General features: G+C 41.2%; 1 protein-coding gene across 1 annotated transcript in view; it reads left to right on the top strand.

Annotated features, from left to right (window-relative positions):
* The first annotated feature begins 1,556 nt into the window (after positions 1–1,556).
* Positions 1,557–21,671, top strand: part of usp43a (ubiquitin specific peptidase 43a) — a 477,870-nt gene continuing 457,755 nt past the window's right edge. The window contains exons 1-2 of the mRNA XM_072242187.1: positions 1,557–2,538; positions 14,097–14,234. Coding sequence (XP_072098288.1) covers positions 1,909–2,538; positions 14,097–14,234 — 768 coding nt within the window. The 5' untranslated portion in view covers positions 1,557–1,908. The remainder of the gene's footprint in view (positions 2,539–14,096; positions 14,235–21,671) is intronic.

Below are 21,671 nucleotides of genomic sequence, written 5' to 3'. Positions count from 1 at the left end.
AAGAGCCAAAACTGCTCTTCATTGCATTTCCATCCTCCTACCTTGTTGAAAGAGGCTTCAGTGAAGTGGACCACATATTCATGAAAAACAGAAACCACTTGGACATTTTTACATGTGGGGACTTAAGGCTTTTACTGTCACAACTTGATGGAAGACATGTTGGCAAGTATGAAGGTGCTTTTTGGGGGTGTTGGCAAGTATGAAGGTGCTTTATGGGGGTGTTGGCAAGTATGGAGGTGCTTTGGGGCGCGTTGGCAAGTATGAAGGTGCTTTGGGGCACGTTGGCAAGTATGAAGGTGTTTTGGGGGGCGTTGAGCTAAAAAAAAAGGTTGGGGAACACTGATGTGCTGATATTCTGACAGAAAATAACCATTCCTATTTCTCGAAAATAAATTAAATTATATTTTCACCTTTTATCAATAAAATGGAAAACATTCTTTTGTTTTTAGCAATCTCTTTCTGCCTGTCCTGCTTTTCCTATGTTTTAACGAATATTTTCTGTTGAATTTGAAGCATTGCTTCATCGTCAGATCAGGTATGGCAGGCTTGGTTGAAGGAAGGATTTGTAGAAAATTCCTCACACTGCCGTAAGTCCATCCATGTACCTGGTCACGTGCCCCGTTGTCGACCGTCTCTTGCCTCTTGCCCTGTGCAACAACGATAAACATCCGACTCAGTTTCACGAGACGTTGACCACGAACGATGGTTCACGTTTGTTGACCCCGTTGAACATAAGTGAAAAATGATTTTAAATGTACATAGTGTTGTAAACCTTTGTAGGAGAACATAATGTTTTCCCTTTCCTATGTGCTGTGCATTTTGCCACAATGACAGTTGCTCAGCTTAATGTAAGCAGCTAGACCCCGGCGAACAAATTTATTAACATTCCTGGCGGATGGCTCTGTGATAGAAATTTTGTCTGCACCTCCACTTGGACACAGATACAATCTCGTGGGCACGTCAGACAGTCCCAGTGATCGTGTCAGTGCAAGTACCGAGAAAGGGGCGCGTAGCCCCTAGGATACTGTGATACGGAGAGCCCTTAAAAGGCAACGGGGTGCCCTTCGATGGCATGAGTTGTATAAAACTACCGCATGCAACTCCATACTTTCGAAAAGGCACCAGTGCGACTCCTACCGTTAGGTTGCATTAACTTTGAAGAGAGTCTCATTCCCAAGGTGGATTTCTGGATCTTGTGCGGAAAAGATGGATTTGAGTTGCTGACATCTCCGAGAGAGCGCCAACAGCCCTCATATCAACAAGTGGGAACGAACACTTTGAAAATCCCAGTCTCGCCCAGAAGAATATATCGTGGAATTAGCTGAAATAGTTACTTCATATGTGCGCGCACACACACCACGTCATTATACCAAATGCATGAGCGTGAAGTACCCACGGTAGAGTCTATCTTGCTCAGGAAAACAATTAAGGAAACATCGCAGAGTGATTCTGGCTCTTGGAAATGAGGTGCTGTCAAGTTTTACAAGTGCCGGGCTGTCCGTGCTGAGGGACAACCGAACCTCCCAGCGGCCTGCCTCCCGTGATGGATTTGAAGGGTGAAGGGGGCCGGACCGGAGGGCGGAGCAACGCGGCACCTCCGCCAAACAGCTGCACCCATTTCAAATGATGGTTCAGCGACAACATGGAGTCAGGTAACAACACACCTAGCCTGCACTGGGAATTTTGTGAAAAATAAGGTGGTGTTGACTGGCGAGAGACCCAGCAATCGCTTCAACTCCGTTTTCTTTCCGGACGTCGTATCTACGAGGAAGCACGCCAGCCCGTCTGGGTTCGGATCGAGCAAGGGAAGGAGATGGGATGGTGCGGGGGTGCGGCAGTGTGCTCCTGCCGGCAGATATAGCGCGCTGTGCCCAGGTGATGAAGCCGCCGAGAGGGTGAAGTCAAACGATGGAACCGGCCGAGGAGCAGCCGAAGGCGGCCAAAGCCGCCCTGAAAGCGAAGGTGTCCCGGTCCAAGCGGAGGAAGAGCCTGTCGGGCAGGCTGTTCAGGAGGAGATCGCTGAGGTCGGTCGGCAGCTTTGTGAGGGGGGTCTTCAAAACTTTGTTCACTTTGGCACCTTTCGGAGAGGCGGCGCCCGCTGAGGGAGGAGGGGGAGAAGCAGAGGAGGAGGACGACGGGGGGTTCGGGAACGGCGCCGTCACCCTCGCCACCTGCAGCGAAGCGGGCATCGAAGGGCAACAGGAGCCCGGCGCCGCCAGGACTCAGTCCCAGTCCGGGAAGGAGCGTGCGTCCTGGGGCCACGGCAATAAACTCCCTGGCGTGTTGGGCTTGAAGAACCATGGTAATACCTGCTTCATGAACGCCGTGGTGCAGTGCCTGAGCAACACCGAGCTGTTCGCCGAGTACCTGGGCTTGGAGCAGTATCGCTCCGAGCTGAAGCAACTGCGAGCCAATGGCACCCTGGGCAGCAGAGAGCCGGCGCGTCAGGACAGCGCCGAAGTGACCGAGCAGCTCGCAGTGCTGGTCCGGGCGCTCTGGACACTCGAGTACACGCCGCAGCTTTCAGTACAGTTCAAGGTAGGAGCTCCTCCCATTCGGGGAAAGATAAATGCGGAGTAGAATTATTATAGCGATGTTGAACGGCCAGCCAGTCAAATTGTTATAAGAAAGTTCAGCTATTTTACAACTACCAGACAAAGTAACTGCTGAGGAAAAAGTAGCGCAATTTATTACACCGCCGCAGTTGTACTGTGGTGGATATGAAATTAAATGTGTAAGTGGTCTAACACGTTTGAACCAAGGTAATTCAAGTACCACTGAAACAAACCCAATACTTCTAGGACGTGGAAATGAGGCGTGTGTTTCTATCGATGTGATGATGCGCAATATTATTTTTTTCTCTCAGCACCTATTGAGGTGGATTGGTGCTTGCTAAATTTTAAGGTTTAGCAGAATTTTTTAAATCTGTTTCCCTACCAGTAACCGACTCAGTCAACTTTCAGAGCGGTGCGTTAATCTCCCAGCTTTGCTGAATGACTAATGCTGATGTGTAACATTAAACACAATACTTCGTTTTATTGTGCAGCAGCATTCCGCGTGCAACCCCGCATCCTGGTTTCCCCCCCCGTCGTATCTAGCCTATCCATTATTTCGAATTTGCGTCAGTCACAGTAAAAATTATCCTACCAGCTATTTTTGGAGGTTGCTTCATTTGAAAGCAAAGCTGCAAGTTTGAAAAGTTAATTATCCTCTTCCCCCCGGTAAAGTAGGAATTGAATCTGCAACTCTTTTATTTTAACTTAAGCAACTGCAGCGTGGCAGGAGGAAATTGTAAAGGTGATGATGTATAGCCACTGATAGTGAGAATGAAAAGTGATGTGAAATTTACTTGAAATGAGTGATGCCAGATTTACTTAAAATGGGCTTTTGATTGCATCCTGGAGTTAATTGTGTCAATTATTTGCCATTGAAATAGTTGCATATTTGATTCAGACCACTGTGGAGCTGTGATGTGGCGGGTCTTAGTTTAAGTGCAGTTATTGCTCTCCCCAGCAACACGTGCATTTTCCCATTCATAGAGATCTTACCGGCCTCTAGTAAAACGTTAATATAGTGTTACTTAACATAAAATGAATTCAAAGTAAATTTTATTATCGAAATACATATGTAAGTTTATACAACCCTGAGATTCGTTTTCTTTTGGGCATACTCATCAAATCTATAGAATAGTAACTATAACAGGCTCAATGAAAGATCAACCAGAGTACAGAGGACAACGAACTGTGCAACTGAAAGTATAAATAAATAGCAATAAATAAGGAGAACAGGAGATGGAGAGACCTTGAAAGTGAGTCTGTTGGTTGTGGGAACATTTCAATGATGGGGCAAGTGAAGTTAGCTCCTTTTGTTCAAGAGACTGATGGTTGAAGGGTAGCACCTGTTCTTGAACCACGTGGCACAAGTCCTGAGGTTCTTCATAAATTAAGTTTTGGTTCTTTACCAAAAGGTACCTGATGGCAGCAGCGAGAAGAGAGCATGACCTGGGGGGTGGGGGGTTGGGGGTGGGGGGGGGAGAGATCTCTGATGATGGATGCTGCTTTCCAATTAGTGTTTTTTACACCACCGTAGTTGTGGGTGTGAATTGCAGATGGAAAAGATCTAACATTTTTGAGGCAGGTGAATTTGACATACCGTAGAAAATCAGCTGGGCTGATGTTTAGAGGACATGAAATGAGGCATTTGCTTGGGCTCCCATTTTGAAACTGTGTCAGGAAAAGATTGTTAGCTTCCATTGATTTAACAAATTTCATTTTATGTCTTCGGTAGATCTTCCTTGAATTCCAATTTTTACATACTATTAGAAATGTTGAATACTTCCTGGAGTCAGTCTTTTGTTTATGTGACCTTAACCATTCCCAACTTCTTCAAATGTCAGATAACTATTGCTTTTAACATTTCCTAAAGTCATTGCATCAATAATTTTTAAACTTCAGGCGGCATTAGTTCACAGTGAAGTTTTTTGATTTGCTACTTGTAAATCTCAGCAAAAAAACAATAAACTAAAACTTATGCAAAACCTTTCACATTTGAAACATCTTGAATGAGTTCACAATTATTTCATAATATAGATTGAAGTGGAGTGACTCAGCTTTCTGTCATCAGCACTGGCTGGAAGGTGGTTGGCAGCTGTGTGGAAATTGAAGGAAGTTCTGGGCACGTGTTGAACTTTTGTTTCCTTATTTTTTTGTTGCCTTCACTTCCAGCAACACGTGTGTCCCTCCCCACTGATATCCTCCTGGCACTTATCCTTGTAAGTGGAACAAATGCTTTTTCTATGGGACTGTACTCCTTGGAGTTTAGAAGAATGAGGGGGGACCTCATAGAGACATTTCGAATGTTGAAAGGCATGGACAGAGTGGATGTGGCAAAGTTGTTTCCCATGATGGGGGAGTCTAGTACAAGAGGGCATGACTTAAGGATTGAAGGGCGCCCATTCAGAACAGAGATGCGAAGACATTTTTTTTAGCCAGAGGGTGGTGAATCTGTGGAATTTGTTGCCACGGCGGCAGTGGAGGGCAAGGCATTTAAGGCAGAGATTGATAGGTATCTGAGTAGTTAGGGCATCAAAGGTTATAGTGAGAAGGCGGGGGAGTGGGACTAAATGGGAGAATGGATCAGCTCATGATAAAATGGTGGAGCAGACTCGACGGGCCGAATGGCTGACTTCTGCTCCTTTGTCTTATGGTCTTACACCACCTCCTTCACTCCCATTCAGGACCCCAAACCATCCTTCCAGGTGAGGCGATACTTTACCTGTGAACCTGTTAGGGTCATATATTGTGTCTGGTGCTCCCAGTGTGGCCTCCTGTATATTGGTGAAACCTAGTGTGGATTGGGAAACCATTTCGCCAAGCACCTACGCTCCATCTGCCAGAAGAAGAGGGATCTCCCAGCGGCCACCCATTTTAATTCCATTTCCCATTCCCATTCCAATATGTCAATCCATGGCCTCCTTAACTGCCGTGATGAGGCCATACATTCCATCTGGGTAGCCTCCAAGTTGATGGTATGAACATCAATTTCTCGAACCTCTGGTGATGGATCCCCACCCACCTCTCTTTCACCATTCCCCATCCCCTTTTCCCTCTCTCACCTTATCTCCTCGCCTGCCTATCGCCCTCCTCTGATATGCCTCCACCCTTTTCTTTCTTCCATGGCCTTCTGTTCTCTCCTAATGGACTTCCCCTTCTCCATCTCTGTATCTCTTTCACCAATCAACTTCCCAGCACTTTACTTCATTCCGCCCCCTCCTGCTTTCACCTATCACCTTGTGTTTCTCCCTCCCCTCCCCCACCTTTTAATTCTACCCCTCTTTATTTTTCCCCAGACCTGCCAAAGGGTCTTGACCTGAAACATTGACCATGCTTTTTTCTATAGAAGCTGCCTGGCCCGCTGAGTTCCTCCAGCATCTTGGGTGTGTTGCTTTCCAGCATCTGCAGATTTTCTCTTGTTGGCAACACTTAGTTATTCATGCCCACCTTCGTCTGTCACTTACTTTTCTAATATCTAGTTACTGATTTTATGATGCCAATGGTCTCTATTTCCGCAGATGCTGTCTGATTGGCTGTGTTTCCATTATTTTCCTTTTTTTGTGCCATTGTCACATCTGTAGGATCCTTTTTCATTATTTGCTTACATCAGTTCAAAGAGGAATGCGTGTCAACTAAGTCACTATTATTCTTTGGAATGTGTTATGGAATGAGTCATAGAAACATGCAAACTGAAACTTTAATTTAGTTTCTTATCAGGTATCCTAAATAGTGTTCTTTTTGATTCTACCACCAATGCATATTGTAGGAAAATAAATTCCATTGACTGAAAAATAAAATATCCATTACTTTTAAATTTGTCAGCATTTCCTTTTCAGTAATAATTATATTGAACATGCAAAGGCATCATATTTTTTTTTTGCCAACAAAATCACTTTGTGGAGCACCTGCCTGAGCATATTCTGTTGCTTCAAATATTGGACATTGAATTCAAAGATGAATTTGTTTACATTTTTCTTGAATATTTTTAATGGCTGTTTATTGATGTCACAGTGATATAATTACTTGTCTAAAGTTCAGCATAAAGCAATACAGACAGTTGTTATCCAATCCTTGCACTTACCTCTGTATAGATCTCAGTAAGGTGCTTGTACATTAATACACCTCTGCTTGTATAAAGGCAGACCTATTGAGGGACAATGATGAAAAATTACTCTTCTAACTTTTCCTCCCCACTCCACTTGGTTTCCAGCTGTAGCCATGTTCGCCTGTAGCCAAACCCACACCTGGGCATCATTGCACTCACCCTGAGCAACTTTCTTTCTGTGTTTTCAGCTGTGTCCTTCATGTTCATCTTGAAACCATCTTTAACTGGAGCACCAGATTTTCCACTTTGGAGCTGTGTAGCAGGATGCTGCCCGGATTAGAGGACATATGCTACAACGAGAGGTTGAGCACACCGAAGTTGCTTTCCCTGGAGTGGCAGAGGCTGAGAGGAGATCTGATAGAGCCTTATAAGATTGAGAGGCACAGATACAGACATTATTATTATCCTATGGTTGAAATGTCTAATACCAGAGGGCATGCATTTAAGGTGGGAGGGAATAATTTTAAAGAAAATGCAAGGGGCAAGTTTTTTTTAACAAAGACTGGTCAGTGCCTGGGATGCATTGTCTGGTATGGTGGTAGAGGTAGATACATTAGAGACGTTCAGGTAGATACACTGATTTGACGAAAATGAAAGGATATGGGTGTGGTTTAGGCAGAAGGGATTAATTTATTTGGTTCAGCACGACTTTATGGGCCAAAAGGCCTGTTTTGTGCTGTACTGTTCTATGTTCACTTCCATCAATAATGCTGTGTGTCTGTGTCCTGACCCTTTAACACTATTTTGTTTCAAGTTCATAATCATTTGCTCAGTTGGATTTTTATCCTACCGCTGCCCCAAAACAGCCCTGAGCAACGATGGTAGGATTGAGACTGTGGACATGGTCTATCATTGATCCTTATCCAACATGACTGCTACCTTATTGCTGCCCATTTCACAGTGGGTAATACAGTTCTATTTGACATAGGTGATTGACTGAAAGGCTTTTTCTGTAATCACTGAAAGAATCTTAACAATCTTTAGCCCCAGTTACTTTAAAGTTCAGCCTCATAAATATGCAAACTAAATAACAGACTATACATTTGTCACTTGCTGTGTGGTGATTGTTGTTATTTATTAGCAATTTTCAGTGAGGTTACTGAAAACAAATATAGTGGATTTTGGTTAATTGAGCGATCGATTAATCAGGGGAGCTGCTTATTTAGGACAACTCTTAAAGATATCGAGAAAACTGTCGGGATTCCCTTCGTTTATTTGGGAAACAGTCTGCTGCATAATTGGGGCAAGAGACTGTTGCCAAACACGTTCTAATTAATGTCAGTTATGCATGGCCTAGACGCTACACTGTGTTTAGAGTGAACGGTTTTTAAATGGTGTCAGTTGTGTTTGCGCGCAAAAAGCAAAGATTTTTCTTACTGATAGTTGGTGAGAAATAAGCAATAAGACAATTCTGAATTGTTTTGCTCACTGCGGTTTCAATCATTCAAGCTTGGAGATACCAGAAATATCCAGGAGTGAAAACATAACGATTTCACTACTTCAACAAGTTAGCAACTATGGCTACGTCCACACTACGCCGGATAATTTTGAAAACGCCGCTTTCGAGTAAAAACGACAGGTGTCCACACTAAGCGTTTTTCAAAATATCTCCGTCCACGTTAGGTGGATATTTGGGCGAATCTCCTCCTACTGGGCATGCACAGGACACACAGAAAGCAAACGAAGAGGAAACGATATACTTAGTGCGCGTTCATTCAGTTACAGAGTAGAAAAACTTTGAAGGAATTGCTCTTGGCTGTCGCGCAGGAGGACTTAAAACTAAAAAAAACAAGTACTGGAGCGTATGGCGGCAACCGACAGGGAGTTCACGGATGGTATAACCCAGCTGATGACGAACATTGAAAAACTGACTAACTCTGTTGCATTAATAAAGCACCTTGTTAAATGTATAAAACGTCTGCATCAGCGTTATCTTGTATTTCCATACAATGTTGCATTAGGCTGTTACACATCTATTGTCAGAGAAGTACCTGCATAAATAGATAAACCACCTTCATACAAGCAAGGACAGAAAACAGGGCGAAGTGAGTATACTTATTCACTTCTTCACCTTGTTGTTAAAACAATGAACATCTGTTTCGGCACGTCGTGACAGCGTTTTTAAATAGTCAAAAAAGCTCACTTTACAATTTAACTCTCACGCTGTTCACACCGACCGCGCGTTGTAACAGCAATACGGCAGTGCTTGCGCAGTACCAACCAGAAGCAGAAAAAAGCATTGTTGTTGTGTTGTCATGACAATGTTTTTAAATCTCTCCAGTTATCCCGTACACACTACGCCGGATATTAAGCGTTTTCAGATTTATTCACTCTGGAGAGTGTTTTCGAAAATCTCCGTTTTCGGGGGCTGAAAACGCCGGCTCAGTGTGGACGGGAGGGCAAAACGAAGAGAAAAAGCTTCGTTTTCAAAATTATCCGGCGTAGTGTGGATGTACCCTAAGAAGTGTTTGAAGGTATCGACAATCATCTTGAAAGTTACCATGAAAATGAAGATTTAGAGGATGCATTCGTCGATTGCATTGTACAGTATCTACACTATCTGCTTCAGGTTTAAGATGGCGTTGGTGAAGTACAGTAACTTGTTGGCAGCAAACAGAACTACTAACTACTTTATTAATCATACTTTTTCTCAGAACCAATCACTGCAACTTCCCTTTTGCAGTTGAGCTTTAGAACCACTTGTATAACCTGTAAGAGGTGTTGGGCCTGAGAGCGAGGAACAACATGTATGGCCGATTTAAGCAACGGGCCAGATTCGAATGGTTGGGTATGGGCTGAATTGAGGTGATGGCGCCCAGACCCCAGGGTATATTGAAGCAACAGGGCCCGGGTCTGAGATCGAGAAACGAGCTGATGTTTGGCCAGTTAAGTGCTGGGTCACATTGAAAAGGCCAGAGTCTTGGGGCTGGAGGAGAGGGATGGCCTGGCATTCAGCTTGCTGTTCGGTGAGGTTTACTTGTGTCTGTGCTTAACTGAGGCTGTTGCCTGCAACTAATGGGCTCCTGAATCGGCTGCAGTGATGACTGGCTTCGTGGACGCTCTTTTGTGAGCTTCAGTTCTGAATGTTATTTGCTTTATTTTATTGTTTGCATAATTTGTTCTTTTTCTGCACATTGGGTGTTTGATATTTTTTTTGAATGGGTTTATTCGGTTTCTTTGTTTTATGGCTGCTTGTAAGGAGAGAAATCTGAAAGTTTTGCATTCTTTGAGCTTTGCACAACTCCTCCATGGACGGTCCTACGCCCGGATGTGAAAGGAGGAGTGTTGGGCATGAGGCTAGCAAACCCATCCTGCAAAAACCCAGAGCTAGAGAAACGCCAACCGAAGTTCAGAAGGCTTCATCCCTGAGAGGAAGGATAGATAAAGAGGGTGGGCTATACCGGCAAGCAACATGAAAGAATGACCCTGGACTGAGGGCTCTGGCGAGGGTCTGTTGGCGGTCTATGTCCCAGCAGGGGTGATACGGAGAAGAAGAAGAGCTGTAAACACGTCTGCAAAGATTTTATTCATTGCATACACTGGATGAATTCCTCCATCAATAACTATTCTTCTTCGGTTGTCCACTGAAATCCGATGACGACATCCACTCCTTTAACGGTGAGATCTTTGTACAGTCCTATCCTGGACCCACAAGCTCCATTGCAGGTGGGACATGTATATGTGGTAGTGGTGGCAACCATGGGCTGCATTTCTCCTGGCTCTCTTCTGCTGTCTTCTGGTTGTTCTTTCCATTTCCAGAATACGAACCCCGTCCCTACACAGCTGTTGCCAAGTGGTACGGTCAGCAGCAACATCCTCCAGGTCCTCGGGTCTGATCTTGCACTTCCTTAAAGCATTCTTCATCTGATCCTTACAGCGCTTCTTCGGCCCTCCAGCTGAGCGTCGACCATGATGTAGCTGGCCGTATAACACTCTGCGGGGTAGCTGACATGGGGGCATCCTTATCATGCGCCCCAGCAACTGCAGCTGATGCTGGGTGATAATGACTTCAATACTTCTGCAGTTGGTCTTTACAAGTATTTCAGTGTGAGGCACCCGCTCACGCCAGGTAATTCCCAGGAAGCGCTGGAGACAGCTTATGTGGAAGTGCTCCAAGGACTTGATGTGACAGCTGTAGGTTACCCAAGCTTCACAGCTATAAAGGAGGGTGGTGACACAAACCGCTTGGTATACGGCGACCTTTATGAAGGGACGAAGGCTCCTGTTCTGAAAGACTCTACGCCAAAGTCTCCCAAAGGCAGCTGATGCCTGTTTAATGCGGCTCTGGATGTCGTTGTCAATGCTGCTATCCTCAGAGAGAATGCTCCCCAGATATTTGAAATTTGGCACTACTGACAGCTTTTCATCACCAACAGAGAAGGCAGGTAGAGTGGGTGGGACACTGGTACTCCATTGGCAAACCACTTCTGTCTTGGTGGTATTGACAGTGAGCCCCATTCTGCTGTACGCTCTCACCGCCACAGCAAGGACAGTCTGAAGATCCTCCGGAGTATGGGCCACAAAAGCACAGTCGTCTGCGTACTCCAGCTCTAGGAGCCGTTCTCCATGGACTTTGGTGGTTGTGCAGAGCCTCCTGATGTCAAAGAGGTTGCCATTTAATTTGACGTCCACTGCCACACCGCTGCTGCCTTCAATCTCGTTGTGGAGAAGCTTGGTAACACACAAGAGGAAGATGTTAAAGAGCACTGGTGCTAGCACACACCCCTGCCTCACCCCTGTGTGTACAAGGAAGGGCTCGGACTCTTGTCCTGTAATGGTCACCCGAGCAGTCATCCCACCGTGGAACTGGCAGAGGACGTTAACTAATTTATTGGGACAGCCAAACTTGAGGAGGACATCCCATAAGAGCTCTCTTCGCACAGTGTCGAATGTTTTGGGGAGGTTGACAAAGGCCATAAACAGGCCCTGATATTCCTAATAACTATTAGAAACTAATACACAGTTTTATAGTACTATTGGTAGTGTTCTAATTTGCTCTGTATTTCATTTAAGTATATAATTTGCCTTTTTATACTTTTTAACTATTTCCGTGAAACTTTGGCTAATTGGGGCATCCACTTTTTGGGATCAGAATGTACCGGACCCGATGTGTCCATATTACCTGGAATCCACTGTATGTTTAAATGTATGTCATGGTACCTTTTGTTTTGCTGTTCTGCGGTTCCTCCCCGCCCCCCCCCCATTCCCTATTTGTGAAATTTTCATTTTCTTCTCTCATCAGCCTTCAAGTTCATTTGGATAACAATCTGCTGGTATTGATCCATTGGCATGTTCCAGCAATATAGCTATTCCCTCTCCAGAGGTTCAAGGGCACTCGAGGGCAGAACCTTGCTATCCTAATTATGAAATCGTTTGTGGTTTCATTAAATTATTCTTATCTAGATGAATGGTTGAAATATTTACTACGTAAATCTTGAAGGACGAGAATACATGTGTTTTAGCAAATATCCACTTCACAGTCCAGGTGAAGGATCCTGGCTTAAAATATCAACTGTCCATTCCCTCTACACACACTGCTTGCCCTGCTGAGCTCCTCCAGCAGTTTGCTTTTTGTTCAAAATAACACATTAGTAACATATATCAAGGAATTGATAGTGCAGCTAACAGATTTGCTTCAACGCATCCTTAGTGACTGGGATTCAGTTCTGACTTCTGGTACAGTTGGTCTATAGCAGGGGTTCCCAACCGGTTTTTTTTTTGTGCCATTGGCCAATATCATTAAGTAAGTGCTCTGTGGAACCCCTGGTTTAGGGTTTGTGTTACCTTTAATTACTTGGGTTCCTTTCCACATCACAAAGCTGTGCAAGTTGGTATCTGGCCACTCACTGAAGGTGTGTGTTTGTGTGTTTAAGCTCTGGGGTAGTTAGTGAGAATGGAGGGAGTGTAAAATGAGATTAATGCAGGATTAATGCAATTGGATGCTGATGTGAACTTGATGGACTGGAGAGCCTAACTGTATGCTGGATAAATCTGAGAGTCTAAATTGAGAGTCAACATTGAGGTTTGCTCTCAATGTTGAAAATTTTTATTGACATTATTTGGAGTTTTATTTTGTGAAGAAATCTAGTACATGCCACCCCTGAGTAACAAACACCTGACTTTCATAGCTGACTTGCTGAAAGTGGCCACGCATGTTGATATCATAATAAAGGAACACATGGCATGCTTACCTTTATTAATTGAAGCATTGAGTTCAAGGGTCATAGGGTCATAGAGCACTTGAGCACAGAAGCAGGTCCTTTGATCCATCTAGTCTGTTCTGACCCATTGATCTGCCTTGTCCCATTGACCTGCACCTAGACCATAGCCCTTCACGAACCCCTCTCATCCATGTACATATCCAAACTTCTCTTAAACATTGAAATCGAGCTTGCGTGCACCACTTGTGCTGGCAGCTCATTCCGCACTCTCATGACCCTCTGAGTGAAGAAATTCCCCTTGTGTTCCCTTTAAATACTTCACCTTTCATTCTTAACGCATGACCTCTAATTGTAGTCTCCCCAACCTCAGTGGAAAAGGCCTGCTTGCACTTAACCCCATAATTTTGTTTACCTCTGTCAAATCTCCCCTCAATCTTCTACATTCTAGGGAATAAAATCGTAACCTATTCACCCTTTCCTTTTAACTTAGGTCCTTAAATCCTAGCAACATCCTTGTAAATTTTCTCTGCACTCTTTAAATCTTATTGACATCTTTGATGTAGATGTGTGACCTAAACTGCACACAATTAGGCCTCGCCAACATCTTACACAATTTCAACATAACATCCAACTCCTGTACTCAATGCATTGATTTATGAAAGCCAAAGTACTAAGAGCTTTCTTTGTGACCCTATCTACCTGTAATGCCACTTTCAAGGATTTATGGATCTGTATTTCCAGATCCCTCTGTTCTACTGCACTTGTCAGCGCCCTGCTGTAAGTCCTATGTAAGTCCTATCTTGGTTGGTCTTCCCAAGTCAGGAATTTATTTTGTAGCTTTATAAAACTGTGGTTAGGCTGCACCTGAAGGGTTGCATTCAATTCTGGTAACTCCATTATAAGAGAATGTGGAGGTCTTGAGAAGGGTGCAGAAGAGATTTACCAGGATGCTGCCTGTATGTCAAGTCAGTCAGTGGAAAAACTCAGCTGGTTTGTCAGCATCCACAGAAGAGGTAGCTAACATTACACATTTGCTTCAACATTGGATTCACTGAAAAAACTTTCTCTACTTCCAGGGCTTTCCACTTTTGTTTCCAATATCCAGCAATTAACCCTTGCCAGTTTTTTTCAATCATCTTCACATAGATGGTGTTTCCAGGGTGGATGAACTGAATTGCTGAATAATTATCTCTGGGTTTTAACAACTATGCATACTCTTTTTTTTATTAAACATTGTGATAAATCTTGTTTTAATGAGGAATGATTGTTTTATTTCAGAATATAGTTGCAAAGTATGGATCCCAATTTCGTGGAAATTCCCAGCATGATGCACTTGAGTTTCTTCTGTGGTTACTGAACAGAATTCACGAAGACCTCAATTGTTCACCCAACAAAAAGGCGAAGCCTTCTGTAAAGGTACCTTAGTGCAAACTGTACAATTTATTTTATTGCAGAAATCACCGCTTATAATCCACACTTTGTGTTGTTTAGAGGGCGTTTGTCCTGTTGTTAATGTAAGAATAATAAAATAGTCTGATAAACTACCTCAAAATATGCCCTATAAGCCAGTTTGGTACATATGAATGAAATGTTCTGGTAATAATTATCTCCCCCATACCACTTTATCTATAAATTTAGTGGAAAAATTTTACAGTCTCAGCATTAAGTGCTTTACTGTTTACAATGCAGCCGCTCTGTAAAAACTTGAATAAGAACAGACAATGTTGGATATATTTACAAAATAAATGAACTCTTTTGGAGAGAGGCACAGAGTTAACATCATAGACCAGATTTCTTTCTTTCTTTTTGTTACAAGGCCATCAGCCTGGAATAATAACACGTTTTTCATGGGTTCTTCTTGACTTGTTATTTCCAACATTTTCTGTTTCTATGTTTAGATTTTCCAGCACAGTATTTTGCTTTAGTAGTTAAAATTTTGTTTGAGTAATCAATATTCACATGATGGTCACGTGGAGTGTCATGATTATTGTAAATAAAATATAAGCAATGAATGTAGTTCTTCTGAATACAAAGGTGAAGCATTATTATTTAAATGAAATTATGGGTTTTGGTACTAAATTTATTTAGAACAGCAATGTCTTTGTTTTTTAACTAAAATATGTTATAAATATTTGTCAATGACTAACCATTATTAATAGTGGCCATGGTTAATGCAAAGCAAATTATCAGTGAATTCTTACTAAACGTTTGCAGATTTTGTTGGAAAAAACTTGTTTTTTTAATATATATTTATGAAAGAAAAATAGATGTTTATTGGGGTCATAAAATAAGCATCCAGATCCGTTCAAAATTCTAATTTGTCATATCTGCCTTGATCACTGGTCATTGCCAGCATATACTTTATACCTTATTGTCGCCAAACAATTGATACTAGAACGTACAATCATCATAGCGATATTTGATTCTGCGCTTCCCGCTCCCTGATTACAAACTATAACTAACTATAAATATACTAACCCACACTGCAGAATTGATGATGGTCTGTCTGTGTAAGTACCAACATGTGGTGTCATGGTGTGCTTGTGGATCAGCACTATTCTTTAATACGTCTTCCACAGCCACCTCAACGGATAGCGAATTTGTGAGTAATCTCTAATTTTCATTTTGTTTTGAGGAAGGTGTGAATTAGCCATTTATTGTAATATTATCACAAATTCAAACCCTTTAGGTGGAGGAGGTGAAAGTAAAATATTTCAGACCATAGTAATCCTGCTGCAAAGAATCATGGTCTTTGACTTTCTTGGAACCGAGGTAAATGCTGTGGCAGGATCCAAAACTTCTAAGACTGTTTGTTTGCAAGTGCCCATGTACATGTGCTAACACACTTTTGCTCTATAGTTACCAGTGCAAACAATTGATTATTGGCTCATTATTCCTGCAAGTTAAAACTAGAAGAGTACCTTGCGTTATTTCAAATGTGCATTTGAATTCTGAGGATATTCAGAAATTATTGATGTTTCCATCTTTTCTGTGGAACTGAGAATTAAGTTTATTTTTAGTGTTTTATTTGCCCTATTGTAAAAGAACGCTTTCTGTAAGAACACAGTCATCACTTCATCCATGTAATAAACTTCAACATGTTCTTATTATGCTAGGCAATTGTTGCTCCCATTGATTTCATATGTGAGATGTCATGAATCTCCTATTTGGTAGAATTTGTATTTATTCAGGTGCTATGGCTTTGTAGCCCAGTGAGAAATTTGGAATGATTGTCTCCTGGCAAGGTACAGGTTGGTGGAATAGTGGTTTACAAATTGTAAACAAATTCACAAAGTGTACCTCAAATCAAGAACGCGAAGGATGTGGTATCCACTTATGTGCTTTGCATGTAGGATTTGTTATCTGAAATAATTTGAGTTCTGCCTTTATCTAAGTAAGTTTATACTTCAGTTCATCTTTGTTGCACATTCATTAATACATGTACTTTGTGCTTAAGAAATAATTCCCAATTTTCTGTTAGGAAAACATGGATTTACACAGTGTGAAGATGAACATTGCATCTCTTTGCTGCAGCTTTTGTAGTAATTCTCTTCATTGTTACAGTATGACAGCTTTTAAATTGTTTTGGCTTTGTAGAAGTACTATTATCATATAAGCAAATTGACTTAATCTATTGTGACAAGGTTCAACAAATCACATTATTTGACTCCAGACTTACATGTTATGTCAGAAGCACATATGCATGATTTAGTGGAAGTATTGTCTTTCTGTTATAAAAAATATTTTTTTTATGAAAAGATTTCCTAAGCAATTTTAGCCTTTTTTTTTGCCTTCAGTATTATACCATCTGTTCACCACTTATGATGAGATGGAAAGGTAGAGATATGGAAGAGATTAAATGTAGATATATGCAGCTCATGCACAAAGGAAGTGCAATGGGAAAATGGGATACTCCATGATTGGTGTTGCTTTAATAATGTTGAATAAAATCTAGCTAGTTAATAGACTTGATGCTCAAAGTATCAAATCTCTGTTAAAACAGCAAGATCTGTAACCTACGGATTTATAGGAAAATATTGTCATCTTGATGTTATTAATCTGCTTAAATCTCTCCTGGTGTGCTGTGCATTTTGGGCCAATGAGGCTTGGGAGCTTATCCAAACAAACCTAACAAGCTGATCACTATTATTAAGGAAATTCTTTTGTGTTGGGGCGCTTCATGCTTGGAAGCAGGCAAGTGAGAGTTAATGTTAGGGAGACATAAGCTTGCGATCATATTGGGAAAGTTAAAAGTGGAAACTGACTTCAAGTCAGGTTCTGTTCACAGTGCAGGGAACCAAAGTTTCAAACTCACAAGTAAATTCATGACTAACATCAGGAAGTTGCTTTTGTGACATAAGCATCAAATTTGAAAAAAACGACTTCCAGAACTGTTCCAATATAGAACAAGACCAAAACATATGTCTCAGTGTAGCTATCTCAGGTTTACATCTATCACAATGACTATCAACATTAGAAAAGATTTTAGAAAGTCTCTCCTTCGTCACATGATAATAATGTACAGTTTTAAATTGAATCAATGAATGGCTAGCACAAATTGAAGAAGAGTTAACCAACTTCAAAATACGCATCCAATCCTCCGTCATAAAAGTCAAATTAAGTTCCTTTTCCCAATCCTGTTTAATCTTAGATAAAGGACGCTTATCCCATTGAAATAATAAATTACAAATTCTTCCAAATTTTCTCAATAAAATTAATCTACAACCTAATAAATTAACTGTGCTTTTTGGAATAATTCCTCAAAATATTCGTGGTATTTCTGTGTCTGACCAACATGTTATTGCATTTGTTACATTGATAGCTAGGAGGGCCATTTTGTTGAAGTGGAAGGGTACATCAGCTCCCACTTTGTCACAATGGTTCTCTCAAGTGATGCTATGTCTTAGTTTGGAGAAAATTAGAAGTCGAACCTTTGAACCTTTATTTGATTTTGAGAAAAGATGGGGCTCATTTGCTCGTTATTATAATTTGAGCTAATTGATATAATTTTTCCACGATCTAATTGTAAATTTTTTAGTATATTTTCTTTTCTTGCTGGTGGTTTGATGTTTATTTTTAGAAGCTTTTTGTATGACGCGTGACTCCGGGGTTGTACACTTAATGGGTTCTTTTGTTTTCTCACTTTTCTGCTTAGTAGGTTTTTTTGTTATCACATTTTTTTTCAATCTTTAAGATAATGTCTTTTTTGAGAGATTGTAAGTGTTGTTACTTCAATGTACTCATTTTATTTTCTCTGTATATAACAATAAAAAGATTTGAAAAGAAAAGAAAGGCATCAGTTTTTGACTTTGTGTAGAATCTAATGTGCATCATCATGAAGTGTGTTTATTACTTTTGATTTATTTGCAAGAGAATAAAAATCGGGAGATGAAGATAAAACATCTTGATGAGTGTTGCTGACACTGTATATTGATATGCAAGATCAAAATCTGCTCACTGACTGAAAATACGGAGAGATTTCCAGTTAGCACATGGGCAAGAAAACATAGCATTTATTTAAGATTTAATAAGGGCGTTGAAAAGGGTGCACGGTTGCTTTAGATGCATGAACCAAATAGTACCTTTCACCTGCAATTATTCAATGACACTATTAATGTTGTGTCGCTCCATGACTTACCCAGTAGAAGGTGGATTTGCAAGTTGACTGGCTTTGTGTATACAGTGGTGCTAGAAAGTTTGTGAAGCCTGCAGAATTTTCTCCATTCCTGCATAAATATGACCTAAAATGTGATCAGATCTTCATGTAAGTACTAAAACTAGATAGAGAACTCAATTAAATAAATAAATCAACACGTATAATGCTTTTTGTATCATTTATTGAGAAAAATAATCCAATATTTCATGTATTTGTTGGAAAAAGTGTGTGAATCTCTGGGGTAATGCCTTCTACGAAAGCTACTTGGAGTCAGGTGTTCCAATCAATGGGATGAGACTGGAGGTGTGGGTTGTAGAGGTGCCCTGCCCTATAAAAGCACACACAAAGTCAGGTTACTGACCGAGCCTGCTCTTCTCAAGAAAGATCTGTTTGTGTGCGCTGTGCCTTAATCAAAACAACTTTCAGAGGACCTTAGAAGAATTGTAGAGATGCATGAAGCTGGAAAAGGCTACAAAAGCATTTCTAAAGACCCGAGTGTTCATCAGTCCACAGTAAGAAATTGTCTACAAATGGAGGAAACTCAGTACTATTCCTACTGTCCCTAGGAGTGGGCATCCTGAAAGGTCACACCAAGAGCACAATGTGTAATGCTGAAGGAGGTGAAAAAGAACCAATGGGTAACAGAAAAAGACCTGCAGAAAACTCTAGAACTCAGTCATGTGTCCACTATAAGAAAAATACTGAACAGGAATGGTGTTCATAGAAAGACACCACTTTCCAAAAAAAAACATTGCTGCACATCTCAATTTTGCAAAAGACCACCTGGATGTTCTGCAAAGCTTCTGGGACAATGTTCTGCGGACAGTTGTGACAAAAGTTGGACTTTTTGGCAGAAACTCATATTGCTATGTTTGGAGGAAAAAGGGCACTGCACACAATTCACCAAAACCTCAGCCTAACTGTGAAGCATGGTGGAAGGAGCATCATGATTTGGGGCTGCTTTGCTGCCTCAGGGCCTGGTCAGCTTGTGATCGTTGAGGGAACAATGAACTCAAAATAGTATCAAGAAATTTTACAGGAGAATGTCAGGGTAGCAGTCCGTCACCTGAGGTTTATGAGAATTTAGATAATGCAACACGACAACGATCTGAAAGAGAAGAGTAAATCAACAACGGAATGGTTTAAAAAGAAGAAAATTAATGTTTTGGAATGTCTGAATCAAAGTCCTGACCTTAATCCTATAGAAATTCTTGTTGACTGACATGAAGCAAGCCACCAGAGTAGACAGTTTTGTAAGGAGGAATGGCCTAAACTTCCTCCAAGCTGATGTGCAGGACTGACTAACAGTTACCAGAAGTGTCTGGTTGAAGTTATTGCTGTACAAGGAGGGAGTCACACCAGTTACAGATAGCAAAGGTTCACATACTTTTTGGAACAAATATATGTAATATTGGATCATTTTGCTCGGTAAATAAATGAACAAGTATAATGTTTATTGTGTTTATTTAACTGGATTCTCTGTCTCTAGTTTTAGGACTTGCGTGAAGATCTGATCACATTTTTAGGTCATATTTATGCAGAAACAGAAAATTTTACGAGGGTTCACAAACTTTCTAGCAGCATTGTAGGTTGCCTGTGGATAGTGAATGGTTCTCTTTTTACAGATACCCATAAGTCTATTTTTTTTGTCCTTAAATTGAAAAGTGCAAAAAAAGACTCCATTGTGTTGGAATGAATGACATCAAAAGCACATAAGACTGAGGAGAAAGAATAGTTCCTTAAGGTGGAGAGTGAGAGGAACATAGAAAGGAAACTATAAATTACTTTCATTGTAGGACTGAACTTGATGTACATTGGATATTTGAGTTTAATAATATTATGGGAGCATGTTTGCATGTAAAGGATGCCCATAAGTTGAGCATTCATAACATTGGGATGGCCTGTATTCCTTCACTTTTCTACTCTTTAAGCAACTGAAACTGTACCAAAGTGTTCTGTTTGAGGTCGTGTCATTTAAGGCTTGGTGAACAAACAAATCATACTGCATTCAATCTAAACCGCAGATTAAAAGTATTTTTTGCTTCAGGAACTGAAGGCAGTACTTTATAACAGGAGACACTAGAAAGTTTCAGGATGTTCTACTGTTTTGAAATTTATCATTTCTGAAGATAGTTTTGAAGATACTGGGACACAGAATTCTGATATTGTTGTGTTTAATTGATGGAAATGATCTTTGTTTGTGAAAGGGGTTTCATTTGGGATAATTTGGAGTCGACATTTAATTATGCACATAAACCAGAGAGTTTGAGGTTTATTTCTGGTGCTAACCTCTACTTGGATGATGTTGTCAGTACTACAAATACTGGAGTTGTGGATTACTGTAAAATGTGGTTTCATATACACTCCTGTTAAGTGCTTTGGCAGGCTACTCTACACTAAAGACACAAAATAAATTCAAGCTGGTATTGGAATGCATGACAGTTTTCAGGGCAGTGTGGGGTGGGAAGTGTAATTGGAAGAAAGGATTGATAAGTTTGTAAATTTATCACAATGTAATCAATGAAGGGATGTAGGCATTGTGGACTAATCCAGTAATGACTGCCTGTTTCTAATTTGGGAAGATGAAAACGAGCCATCTGTTTGCTTTCTGCAAACCTTTTGATAAGAACACTCCCACAGCATTGTTTGGGTTAGTAAGTTCAAGGATTTGGACCTAGCAGCGATGGAGGACAGTGATTATATGCTCATTTCCCCCCACCCCATGGCCTTTTTTTTACTCAGTATCTCCCATCACCAGTAAAGAAATGTTACTATGACCTTAAAGGTTATAAACACATTACATGCGTAGCTTAGCTAACAAGCTACATCTATTGACTGAAAATATAGATCAATTTTGAAACTGGAAAATGTGGCTATGAAGGCAAAGTCTCCTCTCCATCGGAACATTGCTCAAGAGAGAGCCAAGTAACGCTGTAGTCTGCAAACTGATCATCGTGCATACCGACAATGGTTCCTCAATGTGTATATGAATATAGATGCATTAACTGAGGACAAATGTGAGCTAGGGTCTGGGGGTAACCTGTTGAATACAGATCAATAGTTAATAAGGACTGAAATAGACACAAGATGCTGGAGGAACTCAGCAGGCCAGGCAGCATCTATGGTAAAGAGTACAGTCAAGTTTTGGGCCAAGACATCGACTGTACTCTTTTCCATAGATGCTGCCTGGCCTGCTG

This window comes from Mobula birostris, chromosome 24 (genome assembly GCF_030028105.1).
Source record: "Mobula birostris isolate sMobBir1 chromosome 24, sMobBir1.hap1, whole genome shotgun sequence".
Taxonomy (NCBI): Eukaryota; Metazoa; Chordata; class Chondrichthyes; order Myliobatiformes; family Myliobatidae; genus Mobula; species Mobula birostris.
The sequence above is the reverse complement of the archived record's forward strand: the minus strand, read 5'-3'. Positions and strand labels throughout refer to the sequence as shown.